Source organism: Hemicordylus capensis, chromosome 13, assembly GCF_027244095.1.
Source record: "Hemicordylus capensis ecotype Gifberg chromosome 13, rHemCap1.1.pri, whole genome shotgun sequence".
Lineage (NCBI taxonomy): Eukaryota > Metazoa > Chordata > Lepidosauria > Squamata > Cordylidae > Hemicordylus > Hemicordylus capensis.
The window spans coordinates 2,248,760-2,271,650 of NC_069669.1; the positions used below are offsets into that span (position 1 = coordinate 2,248,760).

The following is a 22,891-nucleotide window of genomic DNA, read 5'->3' on the forward strand; positions in this document are numbered from 1 at the left end:
TTCTATATAACTCAAACTCCATGTATTCTTAGTGAAAGACATTCCAAACAGATTCTGAACAGATTTTACAGATTTTAGTTGTGAGCCCTTTAGGACAGGGAAGCATCTTATTCTGTTTGCTCTGTAAATCTGTCCCCTGCTAACCTGGCAAAGTGACACATTTTAACGTGGTGATTCTCTTTATTTAGCAGGGGGAGAGTAACTGGCCCTATCCACCCCCAGCACAGGACCTCCAGTGACTGTTGCTGGTGTCTATCTTAGGTTTCTTTCTTAGATTGTGAGCCCTTTGGGGACAGGGATCCATCTTATTTATGTATTATTTCTCTGTATAAACCGCCCTGAGCCACTTTTGGAAGGGCAGTATAGAAATCAATCAATCAAATAAATAAATAAATAGATAGATAGATAGATAGATAGATAGATAGATAGCACCAAGAGCTCTTTGCTTGAAAAGCAGTATATACATATTCTAAATATATAATAAACAGATCAAGGGAAATGGATAATCAGTATATTTAAATGTCTACCTGTCCGTGTGGCTAAAAACTCATCCCAATCAAATACCTGTCAGCCAGTCAAGACTCTTCCTTTTCTCTTAAAGGTGTCAGATGAATATTTTTCCATTTTGCTGCGGTACCTTGAAGGGCTCCAGGGCAGTGCACGGAGCACAACTGTGCAGAAAGCGGAAGCTCTCATGAAGGAATACGACAATTCGGATACAGAAGATGCAAGCTCTCTGGAAAAATGTGAGCGTATCCGAAAAGTCCTCCAGTTGCTGTCATGAAAACTTCTCTTCCTATCAAGCCATCTAGAACCTTATATCTGTCTCTTGTTACAGAAACAGAGTGGAATATAATTCCTAGTCCTGAGACAGTTCTAGAAGAATCAGACGCTCTTTTGGAAGCAGTATTATTTTGAATCTTCATCCTCCTATTTTTAAAGCTGCAGGAGTGACAAAATATGACAGCAAAATATAATTGGTTGATCAGTATTGCAAAAACATCACTTGGATTCATTCATACCAATATCGTAGTGCCCTTCTTTTAAGAAATCTATTCCTTTCGCTTTCCCCACACTTTTATTCATCAGGCAAAATTAATAAAGCTTTTGTTAATGGCAAAAGCCTTTTTTCCTAAGGATGGTTTTAAACTAGACTATGAAACAGTCAGCTCCACTGAGGATTCTTGAAAATATTTCACTGCTTGCATCTTCTTCAGCCTATTTAGCGGCTGATTCTGTCACTCATGTATTGACTGTTTAAGATGAAGTTCTGAAAGCTGTTGGTTTATCGTTGGCTTCCTTAAAAGTCTGTGTTATTTGTGTCAGGTGGCTACATAATGCAGATGTGAACTGACAGAAACCATGCAGGTGAATCAGAAAAATCACCAAACTTAGTGTGATGTGATCAATAAAAGGGAGCTCTGCTGCTATTTGGGTGCATCCTGACGTTCATATTTGCCTCATTTATTTTTCAGTTCAATAAATCTTGCATTCAGTAGAATGGTTGTCTGGTAGAATACTTCTATTCTGGACTTCGGCAGTCATGCAGAAAACATGAATTCTGAAAGGAGGAATGACAAGAATACTAATTACACAAAAGTTGGAGGTGCTAATTGAAATGTTGTCCAACTCCAATTACCAGATTCTCAAAACATTTTCTTGTTTTAGTTGTAGCACTTGTCTGGGTTTTTGTCAACCTTCACCAGTTTGAATGGCTAGAATTCTTGGAAAAAGCATGGAAGATATTAGTAATTCTGAAAGTTGCTAACATATTGCATTCCCTTTAAGACAACTTTATTTGGGAGCCAAATATTTAAGTGATCCAATATGTGCTACGCTAACACAGTAACTCAAATGGAATTTAAGATACTGGCACAAGCTAAGGTACAAATAGGAAAGCAAAGCAGTCAAGGACAGCAGAACAGAGTTTTTAAAACCCCTCACAAGACACCTCTGGACTATCTGACTCTCTTTTACTCTCCTGTATCTTCTGCACGTTAGCGTTTCCGTTTCTTTAAAAGCGACGTCTTTCAAAAAAGCAGGTGCTCTGCCATACATAGCAAATCCTTACTAGAGACCAAACTGAGAGCTGGGTGTCCCTTCTATGTTTGCACTGCTTCTCTTGAGTCTGGCATTTATTTGGTGCTGAAAGGGCAAATTTCCACAAGATTAGGAAATGTAACTATGATGTATTGGTCTGGGTGACCCTAGTGGATTTGATACTCTGTTCCGGAATGACTTTTAAAGGGCATCCTGAAATGCAGAGACTGACCATCAGTGCCTTCTGAATGGATTCCAACCCGTTCCTGTGCATTTCTGTGGCCATTTGAGAATGACAGGCTTTTTGTAGAACTTTATTTTATAGCTTGCTAGTCATGGTGCAGGATTTCAGTCTATTCCTGGGCATTTCCGTGACTATTCAGAGATGCAGTACTTTTCTGCTTGGTCATTTGGATAGGGTCCCTAAAAACCTCTGTGTATGTAGCCAGTCAGCCTGGGCTTAATGCATTCTTCTCATTGCCCTTTGGAAACTCCAAGGATTCTTGTCACATATTGGAAGGAAACGAAGCCTCTCAATGGCCATTTGATGCTGTTTGCTTTTGTGTGGCCCACTTTTAATATTCACTACGTAGGAATGTAGGAAGCGGCCTTACACTGAGTCAGACCTTTGGACAGTCTAGCCTAGGATTGTTTGCACTGACTGGTAGTGGTTCTCCAAGGATTTCGGGCAGGAGTCTCTCCCAGCCCTACCTGAAGATCTTGCCAGGGATTGAACCTGGGAGCTTCTGCAGAAAAAGCAGATGTTCTACTACTGAACTGTGGCCCCATCCCCTATATATGAGAGAGTGCTCATATATAGTCACCAATCCAAATGCAAACCAGAAACATAGGAAGCTGCCTTATACCGAGTCAGAACCTTGGTCCATCCAGCTCAGTATTGTCTACACAGACTGGCAGCAACTCTCTTAAGGTTTCAGGCAGGAATCTCTCCCAGCCCTACCTGGAGACACCACGGATTGATTCTAGGACCTTCTGCATTCAAAGCAGATGCTCTGCCACTGAGCTGTGCTGACTAGCAGGGATGTGCATGAAATGGATTTTGGGTTCTGTTTTGAACTCGAAACGAAATGCAAATGGGTAAAACATTCTGTCAAAACACCCAGTCTGACTGGTTGTTTCGATGGAACAAACTCAAAATGTTTCAAGTGTTTTGGCCATAGAGAACAATGGGGAAACTTGAAACACCTCATTGTTCCCCATGGGTAGGCTCCTAGGGTCACCAAAGTGGGTTATGTGGTAGGGCATGATGGGTGCTACCTACTACCCAACCCACAAAAGAAATGGACAAGCAGGCAATTTTAAACAAATTTTAATCTTTCTCCCAAACCCCCTTAGGATCCTATGCGAGTTTGGTGGAAAGGTTAAAAATTGGTTAGAAATCGCCTGCTTGCCCATTTATTTTGTAAGTTTGGTGGTAGGTAGCACCCACCATGCGCTACCACACAACCACTTTGGTGACCCTAGGAGCTACCCATGGGGGACAATGAGGTGTTTTGAGCTTCCCCGTTGTCTCCTATGGCCGGAACAAACTGCACACATAGAGTACACTGCACACAAGTTTTGCATTACAATTTGCAATGCATTTTGTAACCCTGCCTTGGAAACTGTGCAGCAAAAGGGAATCTGTCTCTCCCAACACAGAACACACATTTCAAACACAGTCCAAAAACTGCCAAAAAAGAGTCACTGACCTAGAATCCTTTGCCACCCACAGTGCTTGTGCTGCAGTAACATCATTGGCACAAGTTGCTCTCTCACACACAATTATGACTCCTTATTTCCTAGCGTTGCAACAGCTGCCACAGCAGCACCCTTACTTAGAGCAAGCATAGCAATAAGCTTCAGCCACATTTTGACTGAGTACAACACCTTGCAATGCAGATTGCAGAGCAGATCAGAGCAGTGAGTGAAGCACAAGTCAGTTTCAAGGCCAGATATGGAGCTTATGACAGCAGTCTCCAAGAAATGTTACACACACACACACACACACAAAGGGGGAGGGGGAGAGATGTCACTGTCCATTTGTTGCCACAACACTATCTCACAAACAAAAACAAACTACAACTCAAGGAAAGCAGCACCCAAGTTCTCTCATTGTCAATCTGAGATCCAGCAAAACCATAGCAGCAATAACGCAGCATATTATACTCCGAAAACCACAAAATCCAATCTTCCTTTATTCCTTCCTTGTCTCCTCCTGATGTATCCTCTTCAAGAGAGGCATAAAAACATAAGAACAGCCCTGCTGGATCAGGCCCAAGGAGGCCCATCTAGTCCAGCATCCTGTTTCACACAGTGGCCCACCAGATGCTGCTGGAGCCACAGGCAGGAATTGAGGGCATGCCCTCTCTCCTACTGCTGCTCCCCTGCAACTGGTACTCAGAGGCATCCTGCCTTTGAGGCTGGAGGTGGCCTTTATCCCTCTGACTGGTAGCCATTGATAGACCTCTCCTCCATGAAGTTATCCAAACCCTTCTTAAAGCCATCCAGGTTGTTGGGTGTCACCACATCCTGTGGCAGAGAGTTCCACAAGTGGATCATGTGTTATGTGAAAAAGTACTTCCGTTTGTTGGTTCTAGACCTCCTGGCAATCAATTTCATGGAGTGGCCCCTGGTTCTAGTGTTGTGTGAGAGGGAAAAGAATTTTCCTTTCTCCACACCATGCATGATTTTATAGATTTCTATCATGTCTCCCCACAGTTGTCTTTTTTTCTAAACTAAAAAGCCCCAGGTGTTGTAGTCTTGCCTCATAAGAAAGGTGCTTTAGGCCCCTGATCATCTTGGTCGCCCTCTTCTGCACCTTTTCCAGTTCAACAATGTCCTTTTTTAGATGAGGTGACCAGAATTGTACGCAGTACTCCAAGTGTGGTCGCACCATAGTTTTGTATAAGGGCATTATAATATTAGCCGTTTTATTTTCAATCCCCTTCCTCATGATCCCTAGCATGGAATTGGCCTTTTTCATAGCTGCCGCACATTGAGTCGACACTTGCAACAAGCTGTCCGCCACGACCCCAAGATCCCTCTCCTGGTCAGTCACCGACAGCTCAGATCGCATCAGCATATACTTGGCACACTATATACATATACATTATAGGCACACTATAAGGGCTCTCTCATGCTCGCTCGCTCGCTCACTCCCAGTCCCTTTGAATACATTTTAAAATTCCTTTCTTGGGTTTCCTGCTCCCTTCCCCACCAGCCAAAATGTGGCTGAAGCCATGACAACACTTTATCTGTATGATAAGAAAGGATATTGCAAGCCAGTCAGAAGCCAGTGCCAGAACAGAAAAACAATCAGCAAGGGAAAAACAAGCCTCCAAAATGGTGCTTGAAACATTTCAATCAAAATGTGATTGTTTTGTTCCAAGCTCAAAACATGCACTTTTTAAAAAGGGGTGATCTGTTTTCAGCTTCAAACACTCAAAACAGCCCATTTTGCAACATTTCGCCATCAAATTGTTCTTCACATCCCTAAAGATTCACTTTCCTCCCTACTAATAAGCGGCAGTGTCCTGTACTGTGGAGTTAACGTATGATTTGAATGTTGATGGTGCCATTTCCTTAATGGTACAGCTTTGAAAATACACAGTTTAGTACTTCATCCTTGAAAACCTAGAATCAATTGTATCAGTGCTGGGAGATCTGGGGTCTGTATCAGTGACCTGCTCTCTTTATGTACACATTTAAATATTTCTGTTACTTCATGGGACTTGTGGTCTAGGAGTTGTGGGTGAAATTCAGCTAACTCAGGCATCTCTATCAAACCAGCCAATTGGATTAATAAACCTAAAAGCCAAGACACAGAGTTAACAGCTTGTGCAGACTGAGAAATTAAATCTTCATTTGCCAGTTCTAATTGTGTTCCAGCCGAGTTAATCTGCATTGTGTACATCTGACACAGAGAATTGATCTCCTAGGAGAATGCTGAAGTCAGGGCTTTTAGGCAAAATAAAACAAAATGCTCAAGATTAGTCAGAGCTGGAAATCTGTCTCTGATGACAGTGCTAATTGCTGAAAACATTGACAGCATAGTGGTCTTCCCTTTAATTTGGATGGTCTTTGCTACACTTTGCAAAACTTCAGAGTTTCGTAGTGTCTGCTCTTATTTTTAATTTGTAACCATTGTTTTATAAAATTACTAGGGAACTAGAGTCATCATCTTAACTTGGAAAAGATATCTTGTGTATGTTGCGTGTATGTTGTTTACTCAGTTCTGGAGAAGAATCTGGCCCGTTGCCATCAGCTTAATTGTAAAGAAAGGCAAAACTAGCGTGACCCCACACTTCGTCAGCCACGCTTCATATGTTATAAACTTGACCCAATAATTTCCTTATGGCTGAAGTTGTTCCAAGAACACAGACCCCCCACGTTCTGCTACCATTTTTCAAGCCTGAGATATCATTTGAATTCCACTTCTGACGTTTGAAGGACATCATCTGTGCCTAGTTATTAAAACACAAAATGGTATATGCTGTTGGTCCATGCCACTGTAGTGTAGAAAACAGGTGCCTTTTCTTTTGAAGGTGCCCAGAATTGGTTTGATTTTGTAACTGCAATAATGCGCACAATTCCATAATGCTGATGTTTATCTCGTCCAGTTGGTCACCCATGTAGATTGTAGTCAGGGCTGGGCTGAAACTGTGGCTGGTCGTACCTGACTACTGACCCAAAGAACATAAGAGCCCTGCTGAATCAGACGAAAGTGGGTCCATCTAGTCCAGCATCCTGCTTCCCCCAGGGGCCACCAGAAGCCTTCAGGAAGCCTGCACACAAGGCATGGATGCAGTCCTTGCCCACTGTGGCTTCCTAGTCAGCTGGCCTTCAGTGGCACACTGCCTCTGAACAGGAAGGTTCTGTATAGCCATCATGACTGAGAGTCTACTGCTACTACGAATATTTATACACCGCCCCTCAACCCAAGTTCTCAGAGTGGTTTACAAGGAAAAATAAATAAGAAGTCAATAAGATGGTACCCTGTCCCCAAAGGGCTCACAATATAAAAAAGCAACATAAGATAGACACCAGCAACAGCCACTGGAGGGATGCTGTGCTGGGGTTGGATAGGGCCAGTTGCTCACCCCCTGCTAAATATATGAGAATCACCGCTTTTAAAGGTGTCTCTTGGCTCAGTTAACAGAAGTCCATTCTCCAACCCAGATCCCTGAGGCTGGGAGCTGGAAACTGAAGCTGGAAGCACTGCAGGGTGAAATTCCTGCTCCATTAACTTGGCAAGGACAGAAATCTGGGCTCTTAGCATTTATACCTGGCCTGGCCAACCCAGAGGCCTCATACCACCTGCCAAGCACAGGAGATGCTGATGCTGCACAGCCCCTGTCCTGTACTGGAAGACAGTTCAGAGGCCTGAGCACACCCAGCCATACAGCTCAGGAAGCTACTTTCAGAAGGAACCTACAGATCTGTGTGCTGCTGCCCTATATGATGAGGGTTCCTCCGCTACAGGGTTCCTTGTGGTGTTCCTCCGCTCAGGAATGTCTGCCCGCTCAGGCCAGCCTTTGGCTTTCCATGACCTAGAAGGGCCTTTGGGTTAGATGGGAATTTTGGCTTCACGGCAACAGTATCCACTTTCTCTGATTTATAGCAACATAGGAAGCTGCCTTATACCGAGTCAGATCCTTGGTCCATCTCGCCCAGCATTGTCTACACAGACTGGCAGCGGCTTCTCCAAGGTTGCAGGCAGGAGCCCTGTCTGGAGATGCCAGAGTGGGGATTTGGAACCTTCTGCATGCAAGCAGGCATGTGCTCTTCCCAGAGTGGCTCCATCCCCTAAAGGTGCTCACACATGGAGTCTCCCATTCAAATGCAAAGCAGGGCAGACCCTGCTTAGCAGAGGGGACAGTGCATGCTTGCTACCACCAGACCAGCTCTCCTGGCTGCCTCTGACCTAGCACTGACAGCTTGGCGGTTGTGAGGTTCTTGGTTAAGCCCTTGAGTGCCTGACTGCTCCGTTTCAAGAACAGCAGCTGCACGGGGATGTGACTCTCTTGTCCAGGGGGACGCCCTACTGCCAGTCCCTGCCACCCTTCACCAGCTTGAAGCCCAGCAAGCTGCAGCTGCCCCTCTGCAGACTGGAGCTGTGGAGAGTTGCCACCAGTTGTTGGAGTCTATTTCTGTCCACAGGCTAGGAGTGACACACGCAAAAGCTGTGTGGGTGTCTTCCAAGTGAAAGTCCTCAGTCACAAGCAGAACACAGCATGCGAATAGCGTTTTGTACCTCCAGCTGCATGTGAATGTCTTAGCTTCTGATGGCTTTTCCTTGGAAAAAAAGGAGCCAGTCTTTCCAGGAGTGGGTGTGACTCCCTTGTGCTGGCAGCAGTCAAGAGGCCATGTATGAGGATCAGCCTTTGCCAGAGGGTTGGGAGGAGTGTGAAGAATGCTACCCCCTAGAGTGCCATGCTTCCAGGCAAGGCTCTGGGCTACCACAATGTCTAAAAATAGGGAAGTGGCCTTGTTGCTACAAGCGCAGAGGTTTTTCTCTTCTCTGAATGGGGTTTGGGATCCTCTGAGGGTTTGGAAGCATTGCCTGGCCTGCTGCTTCTTTCATCCTTTGGGATCCAAGCTTACATTGCTACCAAGTTCTGTGCAAAATGCTAGAAATAGCGAGTCCCTTTGGTAAAACTTTAAACCTTGGCACCTGGGTGCGCCTACTCCAGAGGGGTCATATCACCGACTTCTCGCTTTCATCCTGTCACAGCTCTATCCCGTAGATGCCAAGATGCTTTCCCCCTAGTGGCAGTCTAAAGTGCTGTTGCCCTAAGGATTTCACATATTTGAAGAGGATGTTGCAGAAAGGAATGTATATTTTACCCCCTAACATTTCTAGTTCCATCACCGAGGCGAGAATGGTTCTGGGTTGCACAGCATATAAATGGAGTATTTCTTACTTTCGGTACAAATAAGCTGGATAGATGATGTTACAGATTAGAGGGAGCAACTAACAGACTGCCTCAGACTGCATCACTTTTTCTTTAACCATGGGTAGGAGATCGAGAGAGGGCTGTGAATTTACTTTTAAAATGTTCTCCCTGCCGTTTATTGTGGAACAGTCTCAGGGCAGCTTAGTAAAACACAATGGAATACATTGGAATTGAAACAAAGTGAGTTGGAGCTTGGCTTTGAACTTGATGGAGAAGAGAGTTCCATCATTTGGGAGCTACCACAGAAAAGGACCTGACTTCAGTAGCCACCCTCATGACTGGAGAAGGCCCTCCACTTTCTCTCCCTGCCTGCCCATTCACTGGCCTGTCCATTGGCCTTATGTTCCCCACTGGCCGCTGCTACTTTCCTCTCCCCCTCCCCTCACTTGCGAACTCTTGAGAGAGCTTCCACACATGGGATTAGCAATGGGTATGTCTAAGAGAATTATATATATAGGTATTTTACAGGCGGGGGACACTGAGGTTTGTTAGTTTGTTTGTTAGTTTGTTTGTTCGATTTTTAGACCGCCCTTACAAAATAGCTCAAACATCAAAGACCCTTTAAAACAATTTAAGAGCACTGGAAGGCCAGGCCGAACAGGTAGGTCTTTAGGGCTCTCTTAAATTCCAATAAAGAATTCAAATTACGGATGTCTGCAGGGAGCGCATTCCACAGTCCAGGAGCAGCTACAGAGAAGGCCCGCCTCTGGGTCGCCACCAGACGAGCTGGTGGCAACTGGAGCCGGACCTCCTCTGATGATCTTAGCGTGTGGTGGGGATCAGACCAAAGAAGGTGCTCTCTAAGGTAACCTGGTCCTAAACTGTTCAGGGCTTTAAAGGTAATAACCAGCACTTTGTATTTTGCTCGGAAGCATATCGGCAGCCAGTGCAGCTGTTTCAAAACAGGCATAATATGGTCTCTCCAGGTTGCCCTGGAGACTAGCCTTGCTGCTGCATTTTGAACTAACTGAAGTTTCCAAACTACGTACAAAGGCAGCCCCATGTAGAGCGCATTACAGTAGTCAAGCCTGGAGGTTACCAGCTGGCGCACCACTGTTCTGAGGTTGAGAGAGGAGCAATTAGCACACAGCCAGCTACAGCAGATTTTTTTTTTTTTAATTGAAGTTTTACTAGACAGTCAGAGATGCTTGTCAGTCTACTGCAGGTCACCCAGAGATCTGCTACCAGATCCCGATCTTGTTTCTGCCCCACTTTATCAAGCCATTGCTGTTTTTCCAGTATCCTGAAGAAACTGCTTCCTTGTTGATTTTGGTGCCTGCAAATGGGTAGCAGTGCTGAACAAAGGGAGGAAAAACCTGGGCGTCTATATCTCAAGGTCTGATCGCTTGCAATGTGCTTTTTGTTTTATTAACAATGGAGAAACCTTTGTCAAGCGGATGACTGCATTCAAAACGCATCTAGTCTACTTTCCTTCCTTCCAGTACCAGAATTTCCTGAACAAATTAAAGCAAAGCCTAATTAAAACGTGGAAAAACTTAGCTAAGTGAATGAGCATGTGAGACCAGGAAGAAGAAGAAAATTTTATCAAGGTTATGGAATAATCCTTTGACATTGAAGGCAGAAATTGGCTTTGGTTTCCAAACAGCCTGGAGAGCTGTTTAGATTTCAAGTCTTTGTGGTATTTAAATAAAAACTGAGGCTAGAAGTGACCATCTGTGCAATAATTTGCAATGAAGTGAGTTGATTTAAAAGAAAAACAAAAATTGTGCAAACTTTTTACATGGCATGAAAAGTACAGGCATTTTAGCCATTGTTTCCAGAAACTGAGCGATTGAAAATGGCTTTTCTTTTCTTTCTTCTTTTAAAGGCTTCACTCTCTTTGTTTTCTAAATCCATTTTACTATTATTTCAGCTGTCTCAAACAAAGCAAACCAAAAAAACCCCCAAGCTTGCTAATGCTGAGAGATAAAGGGTACAACTGTGTGACAGAATTCCATGAGAGAAAATTGAATTTGCTTGGATTTTCCAGGTTAAGACCGTAAGAGCCAAAGCAACTGAAATATTGGCCCTGGAACATCAGCAGTCCAAGTAGAGCAAAACCCGAGTGCTTGCAGGGTCCCAGGAGGACAGAGTTGCCACAGAGCACCAGGAGCCATCGGTTGAAGGTTTAAAGCATGCAGCAGAAAGGAGCTGTCCAAAAATAAGTTCACTCACTGGGGTGGGAGCTTGAGATATTTACCCAAAGGAGCAGGATGCAACATACTGAAGCCTGATGCCTGAGAGGATGGTAAGGTGAATAGGTGTCAGGAGCTGCCAGGGTTAGAAGCAGCCCAATAATCTGTCTATATTGAATTTTATTGTTTTTATCTTGTTAATTGCCCTTAGGACAAAGGGAGGAATATACACAGGAATTTAGGAAGCTGCCTTATAACCAAGTCAGACCATTGGTCCATCTATCTCATTATTGTCTACCCAGATTGGCAACGGCTTCTCCAAGGTTGCAGGCAGGAGTCTCTCTCAGCCCTAACTTGGAGATGCTGCCAGGGAAGGAACTTGGAACCTGCATTCCAGCATGCAGATGCTCTTCCCAGAGTGGCCCCATCCCCTACGGGGAATATCTCACTGTGCTCACACATGTAGTCTCCCATTCAAATGCAACCCAGGGTGGGCCCTGCTTAGCAAAGAGGACAATTCATGCTTGCTTCCACACGACCAGCTCTCGTATAATAATAATAATAATAATAATAATAATAATAATAAGAAGAAGAAGAAGAAGAAGAAGAAGAAGAAGAAGAAGAAGCAGCTCCAACAGCTGACCCTAGTGGTTCACCATACAGGGCAGCCATGCATATTAATTTATTATTATTGTTACCTGCCTGACTGTATAAACAATAATAATAATAATAAATTAATATGCATGGCTGCCCTGTATGGTGAACCGCTAGGGTCAGCTATTGGAGCATCTCTCTAGGCAATGAAGGCTTAGGAGCCTAGGAAGCTGCCTTATACCGAGTCGGACCCTTGGTTAGTATTGTCTACACTGACTGGCAATGGCTCTCGGAAGGAAGTGCTGTGTTTTAAGGTTACAGGCTACAGTCACTATCCTTAACCTGAATGGGCGCTCTTCAGGAGTGATGCTTTCGACTCTCAAGCAAATACCGCTGGATCAGACCAATAGGTCTCAGCTCAGCCTCATGCTTGCCACAATGATCAATGAGATACTTCTGTTCTGGGAAGCTCACAAGCAGGCCAGGAAGGCAGCAACCTTTCCACCTATTGGCCTCCAGGAAGTGATATTGAGTGTCATAGTGGCTCTGAACATGGAAGTTTTGTTTAGCTCTTTTGGCAATATTCTCTCCAGAAAAGGATAGTTAATTTGGGCCAGTGTTTTCTTGAACCATTGTGAGCATCTGTAGCTGTCTTCTCCTGAGTCCAGCCACTGGTCCAACCACGTCGGTGCTCTTGCCCCCGGCTCTCTAGGATTCCAGACAGGCGTATTTCTAGTCCTGTCTAGACATTGAACCTGGGGCCTTCTGTGTGCAAAGCAGATGCTCTGCCCAGGGGCGTAGCTTGGGGAGAGGGGGCCTGTGTTTGCCCTTCTCCCTGATGGGCCCTTGGAGTGAGGGAGATAATGAAGGAAATAGGGAGGGGTGGAACTGGGGGGGGGACTTGGGAACTGGGGGGCCTGGGTTCTTTGAACCCATCCGCTCAATTATAGCTACGCCCCTGGCTCTGCTACTGAGCTTACGGCCCCATCCCCATGTCTCTTAACCCGATGGCCTAGCTGAGGAGAGGATCACCAGATCATCAGATGCAGACATAGCAAGATGGGAAACTGCATTATACTGAGTCAGGCCCCTGGTCCACCTAGCTCAGTACTGTCTACACTGACTGGTAGCAGCTCTCCAAGGTTGCAGGCAGGAGCCTTTCCCACTCCTACCTTCAATTCCTTGTTGCCAGGAATTGAACCTGGGACTATCAGTATGCAATTCCTGTGGTGGACTAGTGTCAGGACATCCTAGAATGAATGACAAGGAATGCCCACTGAAATGCACGGGTTCCTTCCAAATGCCCACTGACATGCACAGAATTTCCTAATGGCAAACAGCCATTCGGAAATTAAATGCATTCCTAAGGCCATTTGGAAGGAACCCCTTGCATTTCAGTGGGCATTCCTTGTCATTCATTTTAGTACGTTCTCTAGAGTCTGCTACATGATCGTTGATTTATTGTAACAGAACCCACAAAATTGCATATATCTAAGCGAGGGTATGGCCATTGGGGCTGGCATGGCTATAGGGCGTGGCTCTTGTGGTGGGTGTGGCTATGGGGGCTGTCACAGAGAGCACCTGCAGTTCTGAATCCGTGACTACATCACTCAAAAAATGCTATACAAATGCTAAGTATGATCATTATTTATTACTATTGCATCAATCTGTAAAACAATCCCACAAAGGTCAGTTTGAAAACCGCTGCTCTAGAAAGATCCAGCTGTTAGCAGCTCTCCCAATGGCGGGAGCCTGAAACGAGGAAAGACGCCAGCATCTTGGGTATGCTGTTCCCTTTACCACATGGTATTCTGGGAAGGGATAAAAACCTTTAATTATCTTGGATTTAAAACAATCCCACGGAGTTGTAGATAGTCCATACTGAACATACTCTGGCGAAAATACCAACAAATTCCTCATTTCAGAAGGCTGAGAGCTTCACAGAAAGGCTATGTTCTAGAATGCTCCACTTACAAATGCTGGCTTGAAAAAGAACTTGCAGTGGTGTGTGTGTGTGTGTGTGTGTGTGTGTGATGGCAGGCATTTCAAATATGGTACTCTCAAAGCTTTTTGAAAAAGAGACTGTAACTCCTGGGGAAGCTTCAATATCAGTACAGAAACTGCTTTTCCATCGCCATGGGTCCTTGAGGCACTTACATCTCGTCAGCACAATCTCAATAGAATTCCGAGTTGTCGATCCGAGAGCCAGCCCACCGGGGATATTCTGGGAAAGGAAGTGGTGGAAAGAACCCACAACAAATAGAAAAGTAATCCCCCCAAGGCCACCCCTGATATCTATGTGATCCGGTGCGAGTGAAAAGCAAGGCAGGAGGAGTGATTGTGTATGAGGCTCCCGCTGGGTAGGAGGGCTCCATCCTACCCAGCAGCTCCACCCAGCCATTGAATGAGGCAGGAGGAAAAGCCCAGCGGGAGCTTGGCACACGAGCACTTCCATTGCCTCTTGCCTTGCTTCTTTCTCTCGCACAATAGCCAGATGAGAGGATGCACCACTCCAGAATTGGGGTAGGACACTTGACTTAGCCTATTGCTGGTGGTGAGAACCAGCCTGGAATAATTTTGAGAACTGGAAATCTATGTCTTGGATGCTAGGCTTCGAGCCCACTTAACGGATTCCAACATCTGCTGTTCTGATCATGACTTTTGCCTCTTGTGTGTTCTTGTGCTTAGGATTAACATGACTCTAGCCTGAAGCTCCGTTTGGCTCCTGATCTTGGCTTTGGATAGTGTGTGTTCCCCCCACCTCCCCCAAGACTGCACTGTCCTTAGCTGCAGAATAACTTAGATCTTGGTCAAACTGCAGTGTGTCAGGGTTGAATTTGACCTCTCAGCCTTTGAACTAGCATGGCACGGGCCCTTTGTGACCATCACCTGAGCAATAATGTGCATGCCTTGGGGAAGAGAGCTGGTGCTGTGGAAGCAAGCATGAATTGTCCTCTTCGCGAAGCAAGGTCTGCCCTGGCTTCCATTTGAATGGGAGACAACATGTGAGCACTGCAAGATATGGGGCTGCTCTGGGAAGAGCAAGAAGGTTCCAAGTTCTCTCCCTGGCAGCATCTCCAAGATAGGGCTGAGAGAGATTCCTGCCTGCAACCTTGGAGAAGCCGCTGCCAGTCTGTGAAGACAATACGGAGCTAGATGGACCAATGGTTTGACTCAGTATATGGCAGCTTCCCAAACAGGAAGAGTGGTAATAAAATCAATTGTAGTCTAATATTCAGTTCTGTAACGCACGGTTGGAATAGCAAGAGCAACACATTATTTCCATGTAAAAAGCCAAAAGGTTTTGCATCCCTGCTGAGACCCGGGGGCGGGGTGGGGGATACCGGGATTACATCCCTGCCCGTCCCTGCAGCACTGCACCACTGGCTGCAAAGCACTATGTGTACATCCTGATGCAACCTTTACAACAACCTTGTCAGGTAGATAGGTATTATCCTCATAGTGCAGCTGAGGCTGAAGAAAAGCAGCTTGCCTAAGGCCTCCTTGTGAGATAATGGCAGAGGCAAGATTCAAACCAGGAGAGTCCTGGGTTAGGATGTGCACGAGCCATTAGGAACATAGGAAGCTGCCATATACAGAGTCAGACCATGCATCTATCTAGCTCAGTATTGTCTTCACAGACTGGCAGCGGCTTCTCCAAGGTTGCAGGCAGGAATCTCTCTCAGCCCTATTTTGGAGATGCTGCCAGGGAGGGAATGTGGTACCTAGATGCTCTTCCCAGAGCGGCTTCATCCCCCAAGGGGAATCTCTTACAGTGCTCACACATCAAGTCTCCCATTCAGATGCAACCAGGGTAGACCCTGCTTAGCTATGGGGACAAGTCATGCTGGCGACCACCAGACCAGCTCTCTTCTATTCATTCATGCAGCCGCTGGTGGGACGGGAGCGGTTCCCTTAAAAATCAGGTAAGGAGCTACTTATCTGCTCTTCCGCCACCCCACTGCTTTTCCACCACCGGCACTCGCTCTCCAAAAGGCTGTGCACGGCTGCAGCACTGCTCCCTGCAGCCTCCGTGTGGCCTTTTGGAGAGTGTTCCCTGCAGTCTTTCTCAACATATAACCGTGGAAAGTAAAACTTTAAAATGTTAGCAGTGGGGCAGCAACCTGCCTAGAGAGCACGAGGCTGTTGGTTCGAAGCCCCGCTGGTGTGTTTCCCAGAATATGGGAAACTCCTATATTGGGCAGCAGTGATATCGGAAGGTGCTAAAAGGCATCGTCTCGGAGGAGGCAATGGTCAACCCCTCCTGTATTCTACCAAGAAAACCACATGGCTCTGTGGTCGCCAGGAATCGGCACCACCTCGACGGCACGAGCTTTCCTTTCCTTGTGCATTCCAAACAAATTGCAAAGCTTTCTGTGCTACTGGTAAAAAATAATAATAGTGGAGACAACATGCTCTTGGCGTAGAAAGTAGGAAACATGAATCACCCCCTTTGCTAAGCAGGGTGTGTCTTGGTTTGCATTTGGATGGGTGAGTACATGTGAGCACCGCTGTAAGATAGTTCTCTTAGCTCAGTGGCAGAGCATCTGCTTTGCATGCAGAAGGTCTCAGGTTCAGTCCCTGGCAGCAACTTCAGGTAGGGCTGGGAGAAACCTTGCAGAGGTGCTGCCAGTTAGTGTAGACATTTATGGAGCTAGATGGACCGGTGCTCTGACTCAGTATAAGGCAGCTTCCTATGCTCTTATTCTGTTTGGTTAATAATTAAATCAGAGCTAGATCTACACAGGACAAAGGCTTTATGTGGTGTGTAAAATCAGGAAACGAGGGGTGAGAGGATCGGTTGCCTCTGGAGAATAGAGGGAACCTGACTAGACATACTTGCTTATCAGTTGATCTTGTATTGATTTAATGTATCATAAAGTATCTCGGAAAGGCTGTGTTTGTTCTATTCTTGCTGGGCAAACTTCTCGAGCACTTAAGTAGTGATGTGGCAGTGACATCTGGTGGCTTAGGGACTCAGGGTCGCTGTCAAGGGAAATTACAACTGAGGTTTTTGATCTGCTGGTCTTTTGCTGTCATTCGCAGTATGTAATTATTATATTCGCTTCTATTCTGCTTAGAATACTTTGATATGCAGTAAATGAAAAATACTGCTGGTTCTTAAGTACACACGCATTGTCAAAGGAGAGCTCTAAGACTCCTTGCTCGCAGCCGGACTGATATTACCGTGGTTTAATTTCCGTTACGATGGGATGGTAGTTTGCTTTTCATCGTCTTTGGAAACATGAAAATGTCTCATTTGCAAAGGATGAGAGGAAGCGCCGCTTCTCTTGCAGAGTGAATATTTATGTGGTGTGCATGAGAAAAAGACTTGCAAGACTTTTCCGCAAGCCCAGGCTGACTGCTGTTGGAAGCAGAATGCTGGGCTAGAGAAAGCTTTGCCACAGGCAAGCAGGGCTCTTCTTATGCTCTGGAAACAGAGACTGCTCCCTGCAGTGCCTAACAGTTCAAGTCTATAATGATGGTGGACCGTATATTGCTTGTTTCCTTCCTTCCTAGCTGCTGGGGACAGGGGCGTCACGAGGCTGGAGTGGGCCCAGAGACAAAATTTTAAAATGGGCCCCTCACTGATACACACACACACACTCACTTCACATGTGACTTGCCCCTGGGGGGCCCCTCGAGGCGTGGGGGCCCCCAGGCAGCCGCCTCCCCTTGCCTAATAGTTACGCCCCTGACTGGGGAGCACTTCACACACGATTCGGGTTTTTCATGGCACGTTAAGAGTGTTGCCCCGTTTATATCCAAATATCCCATTTTTGCGTCCGTTTTGGGGGGCAACTTCAAACTGGCAGTAAAGCCTGCTGTGTGAAAAATGCCCAGAGTGTTTCGCGTGAGAGAGCATTCCGACATTTAGTTCCCTCACCTGCATTCTGAAGTAGCACATTCCTGAAACAACATACATCATGTGGGATTATTGACCATGTGGCTTGGCTCTTCGTTCTGGACATGAAGCAGACCCTGACTGCTCAGTCGTCTCGTCTGTTGCCAAGAAAGCCCTGCCTTCCAAGACATATGGATCTGAATGTGTGCGACCAGAGAGAGATAGAATGAATGTCCTCTTTGGTACATGCTGCATTATTCATCTTGATTTATTAAGCGAAACTGCAGAGTAGAACTTCATTGAGAGTTTGGTTCATGTCCATCTCTTAAACGGCTGCCGATGAAGAGATGCCCACATCAAGGTTGTTTCAGGTTTGTTCTCTAAGCCTGTTCTGGGGGCATAGTTTCTCTATCATGAACTTAGCAAAGGGGAACCCAGGAACTTGGGGGCTGCGAAGTATGCTGTTAAAAATATAGACTAAAAAGGGGGAATAGCTGCCAACTGCCTTGGCTGTTTCATCTGGAAGCTCTTAATTGGCATTTATTTATTTATTTATATTCCTTGCTTGTTTTTACATGTATATGCTGCTCTTTTATATATGGGGATTTGAACTCGAGTCTCCCTGGTCTTCGTCCAATACTCTAACTACTACACCATACTGACTCTCCACTACACCACACTGGCTTATATTCTGCTGGGGGTCGAATCCTACACAGGAACATAGGAAGCTGCCTTACACTGATTCAGACCATTGGTCCAGTGTTTTCTACAATACAGGACCAGTATGCTTGACCAGGCTTTGAGCCATTGGGCATTGCTCTGGGCAGCCTCTGTTTGTTTCCAGAGCACATAATACAGGCCAGTGTTGTCTACACCAGGCCTGCTCAACTTCAGCCCTTCTGCAGATGTTGGTCTACAATTCCCATAATCCCTGGCTATTGGCCACTGTGGCTGGGGATTATGGGAGTTGTAGTCCAAAAACACCTGGGCGGGTGGCTAACTTGAGCAGGCCTGGTCTATACTGAGTGGCAGCAGCTCTCCGAGGTTTCAGGCAGGAGTCTCTCCCAGCCCTACCTGGAGATGCTGGCAGGGATTGAACCTGGGACCTTCTGCATGCAAAGCAGATTTTCAATCACTGAACTACAGTTCCATCCTCTGTCTTACAGCTGTCATGCCCTTGAGCTCCGACAGCGAGGAGGAAGGGGAGGCTGGCAGCTTTCCGGCCGAGTCAGGAGTGTCTGAGGGGCAGAGCCCGGCTGTCAGCGTTCCTGAGACAGCTGTGATAGATCCAGCTGATGGTTTAGAACAGGCACAGCAGCCTGAATCAGCAGAAAGTGTGAGAGACCAATCAGAGGAAGAACTAGGCATTGAAACACCATTGACACCACAACAACGCAGGCATTCTAAACGCAGTACGCAATTAGAAGCTGTTAGGAGGAGCAAACGCCTATCGCTGAGGGTTGACAAGCCGTAAATTCCTACCAGCTGGGAGCTCTCGGCTTGCTCCATAAATTACAGCACCAGACTCCTACTCATTGCTGAGATTCAACGCACGTCATTCAGTCAGCAGCATCCAGCCAAGCCGTGGACTTCCCTGGCCGTGGACCAGACCTTGACAACAGCAGACAGTGGTCATATGCTGTCACTCATCCAAATGAAATCATGACCACTAGGTCCAGTGCAGCCATTGCGGAAAGCAGCAAGTGCTTAAGCAGAGTTCTCACCCTAGAGACAAGCTTCTCAGACTGAAAAGCAAGTTTTGAGGCAAGGGTCTTCTAGGGCTTAGTGGATCAGTGTTGATCCTTCAGGCCAGCTGACTTGGGTGTTCTTGCAAACCAATTTCCAGCAGGCTGGTACTGCAACCTAGATGGGGCTCTTGAAGTGCAGTGCTCGTTTTGAGATACGTTCTGATCTACACAGGCAACTTGGTACCTTGCAGGCTGCAGGAGCTGGCTGGGACTGAACAATTGTGACTTACCTAAAATTACCCAGTTAATTAATGACCCAATCAAAACTTGGACCAAGGATAGCTCATACACTTAAAACGACACAGTCTCAGTTCTTCAGAGTCTGTGCTCAGTAAAGTAAAGGTGAAGTGTGCCGTCAAGTCAATTTCAACTCCTGGCACCCACAGAGCCCTGTAGTTGTGTTTGGTAGAATACAGGAGGCGTTGACCATGGCCTCTTCCCACGCAGTGTGAGATGATAGCTTTCAGCAGCTTCCTATATTGCTGTTGCCCGATATAGTACCAGCGGGGATTTGAACCGGCAACCTTACGCTTGTTAGTTCAGCATTTCGCCACTGAGCCCAATTCCACGATAATTATCAATGGTTAATTTTTCACAAGGGTCATTGACTTGGGGGTAAAGTTTTGCTTTCCTCTTTTAATTTTTAATTTGAGACAGTTTCTTGGTATCCATGGATTATTTTAATCCACGTAAATAGAATTACTTTTCTCCCAAGCAAATATGCTCAGAAAGGGGGCAACCCACTGAGTTGGTGCATAAGAGTTGGGGTCATTGCTCTCAAAGTGCTTTGTCATTATGCGTGTTAGTTATAAATTCACTTTTTATTGACTATTCTCAACTGTTGTTACAGGCAGTCCAAATGCTCCAAAGAGAACATGGGGGAAGGGAAGCACCATGTTTCTAAGTGATTTAAGATCCAAAGTCCACCAAGAGATTGCCTGCCCCTACATCTACTTCTGAATCCCCTAGTCCTGTGCATCTAAGGCCCAGTTCACATATTTGTACATTCAAGTTGTAAGAAATATTTGTCTTTTGGTTTTAAGAAGTCAGCCTCACAATCACACAATGTCGGCCCTTGTCTCTCGGAAAGACATCTGCAGTCAGGTGACTGAGGATGTGTTAAAAAGGGTGGAGTGTTGATTTTGAAAGTGATGCAATGCCTCATAATTCAATCAAAACAAAACGCTGTCCAAATGAAAAAAAAACCCCACTGTCTCCATCGTCGCTGGATCAGAAGGTTGTCCTTGGTTATTCCCTCCCAAGTCAAGTGCCGCATGGCTCTTTTAGCATCAGCTCTCCTCAGTCCAAGCATGCTTTTCTTGCTTCTTGCACTGGTTTTGCTCGCTACACTCTGGTTCCTGAGCAGCCCTGGGAAATCCTCTCTGAAACTGCCTCCAGGTCCACATCCGCTCCCACTCATTGGCAATTTGCACCTGATAGACATTCGAAGACAAGATTTATCCTTTATGAAGGTAAAGTGTTGGGGTTTTTTGGCTTTGCTTTTGTTTTGAAGCCATTTATCAAAGGGGGGGCGAGGCGGGGGGGAGCTCTGTACAGCCCCTTGAGCTCCTACTCATGTGATTTTTGACAAGTTCTCCTCCCCAGAGATGGAGAAGAGGTAATAGCATTGCAAGACATCCAGCTTTCAGTGTGTTCTCATGCTTCCATTGTCCTGCCCATCCAGTCTGCAGCCTCAAATTTGCAATGGCATTTCAAACGCCTTCAAAAGTTCTAAAAACACAAAAACTACTATGAAATTGCATTGATGTCAGAGAAATGAAAATGAATTTGGGCTTGAAATTCAGAAGGTTGTTGGGAAGGCTCCCTAGGTCTGAAGAATCTCTTTGACACTTTTCAAGTCTGAGTCTGTTTTGGATTCCTGGCATCCTCTTGTGGCTACCTACGGCATTGCCGGTCTGCTTCCGTGCTGGTGGGAGGCAGCCCGCAGTGGTTTGAAAAGTTTGTTTTGAGTGTTAATAGGTCTTTATTTTTTCCTTCCTTCTTGTTTTTATTGATTGGCACCACCATCCTAACTATGCTTTCTTGGGTGTCTCCGCTGTGAGACTTTTGTGGAGTTAATAAGTGATGAAATGCCATAGTTGTTTGACATTGTTCTGGCACCGTAGCTGAGATACTGCGCCATGGATAGCGGCTCAAAGGTCTGGGACCAGGCATGTCATCAGGATATGAGGAGAGCCCTGCTGGGTCAGACCAAAGGTTCATTTAGTCCTGCTTCTCACAGTGGCCAACCAGGTGGCTCTGGGAAGCCCACCAGCAGGACCTATAAGAAACAGCTCTGCTCTGTTTCCTTTCCTCCAGCAACTGGTATTCTGGGATAGAGTGCTCTGAATGTGGAGGTTCCACTTAGTCACCATAGCCAATAGCCACTGACAGAATTCTCTTCCTCCACAAATTCCTAACCCTTTATTTGAGGGTTCCTCTCCCCTGGATAGAAGAGCTTTGGGGCAAATTACTGGATACGACATTGCTTCTCTAATGGCGATGCTTTCTTTCTCTTCCAGCTTTCAGAAAAATATGGCCCAGTCTTCACGCTCCATTTTGGTTTGCAGAAGGTTGTGGTGCTGACTGGCTATGAAGCAGTGAAAGAGGCACTTCAGAGCAAAGCTGACGAATTTATCGACAGGCCGCCTATCCCAATATTCTCTAAAATCCAGCACGGGAATGGCAAGTCATGTTCACTTGGAAGTCATGTTGTCTGTGCATTTTTCATAAACCTCTGCCACAGCTCTGCAATTTTCAAGATGGCAGGGGAAGTGGCAGAATCTGGGGGCAGCTGCTGCTGCTATGACTACTACTACTATTTTAATTTGTAAAATTAACCTTCCGTCAAGAGTGACCTTCCTCCTCTGAGGTCTTGTATGATTCTCCCCAATTGTTAAGGTCCCCTGTTGAGGCTCTGCTCTATGAACCCTCACCTTCCAATATGAGGTGGGTAGCTACCAAGGACACAGCGTTCTTTAGGTAGAGTTACCATGCACCCTGGCATTTTGGGTTTCACCCGGATTTTAAGCATCTCACCCAGATTGCTTAGCCCACCCAGATTCGCCCAGATTTTAGCTTTCATTTTTTAAAGAAGAAGAAGAAGCTAAGCTCTAGCCCTTGTATAAGTGGAGTTATGGAGCAAATTGTGCAATCACTATTCTGCTCAAAAATTATTTTCAAGTCAATTTACAAAATATGCAAATTAGGCACTAGGATTAGGCACCCCGATTTAGAAAGCCAGAATATGGCAACCCTATTTTTAGGGTGGTCCCTATTGGTGAAATTCCTTATCCAGGTAGAGAATGTTACTAATGGTCTGCTCTTTTATTAGCCATCTCATGATTTTCTTTGAGATCACTAAGTTTACAAACCAAGTTTTGATTGCCTCCATCCCAGTTATCTTGTCCCCTGCTATATGTTACATTTTATCCAAAGAAAAAGAAACACTCAGAAAGTTGAACAGTAGAGGTACCTAGTAATTTGGGAGAGAAGCTTGTGTGCCCTGTTTTACAGAGATCTTTATTCTAATCTATAAGTAATAAACTTTTTCTTGTTTTCATTTTATAC

General features: G+C 45.7%; 1 protein-coding gene across 4 annotated transcripts in view; it reads left to right on the top strand.

Annotated features, from left to right (window-relative positions):
* Window positions 1-22,891, top strand: part of LOC128336452 (cytochrome P450 2W1-like) — a 172,438-nt gene that overhangs the window by 131,485 nt on the left and 18,062 nt on the right. For 3 of the 4 annotated variants that reach the window (XR_008311975.1, XM_053276138.1, XM_053276136.1), the window contains exon 5: window positions 21,844-22,006. Coding sequence is in view for 3 of the 4 variants with exons in the window: in XM_053276138.1 (XP_053132113.1) it covers window positions 21,844-22,006 (163 nt within the window). In the remaining variant the exon portion in view is untranslated. Of the gene's footprint in view, window positions 1-20,521; window positions 20,794-21,843; window positions 22,007-22,891 lie in introns of those variants that run through there. The other variant, XM_053276137.1, reaches the window with a different exon arrangement.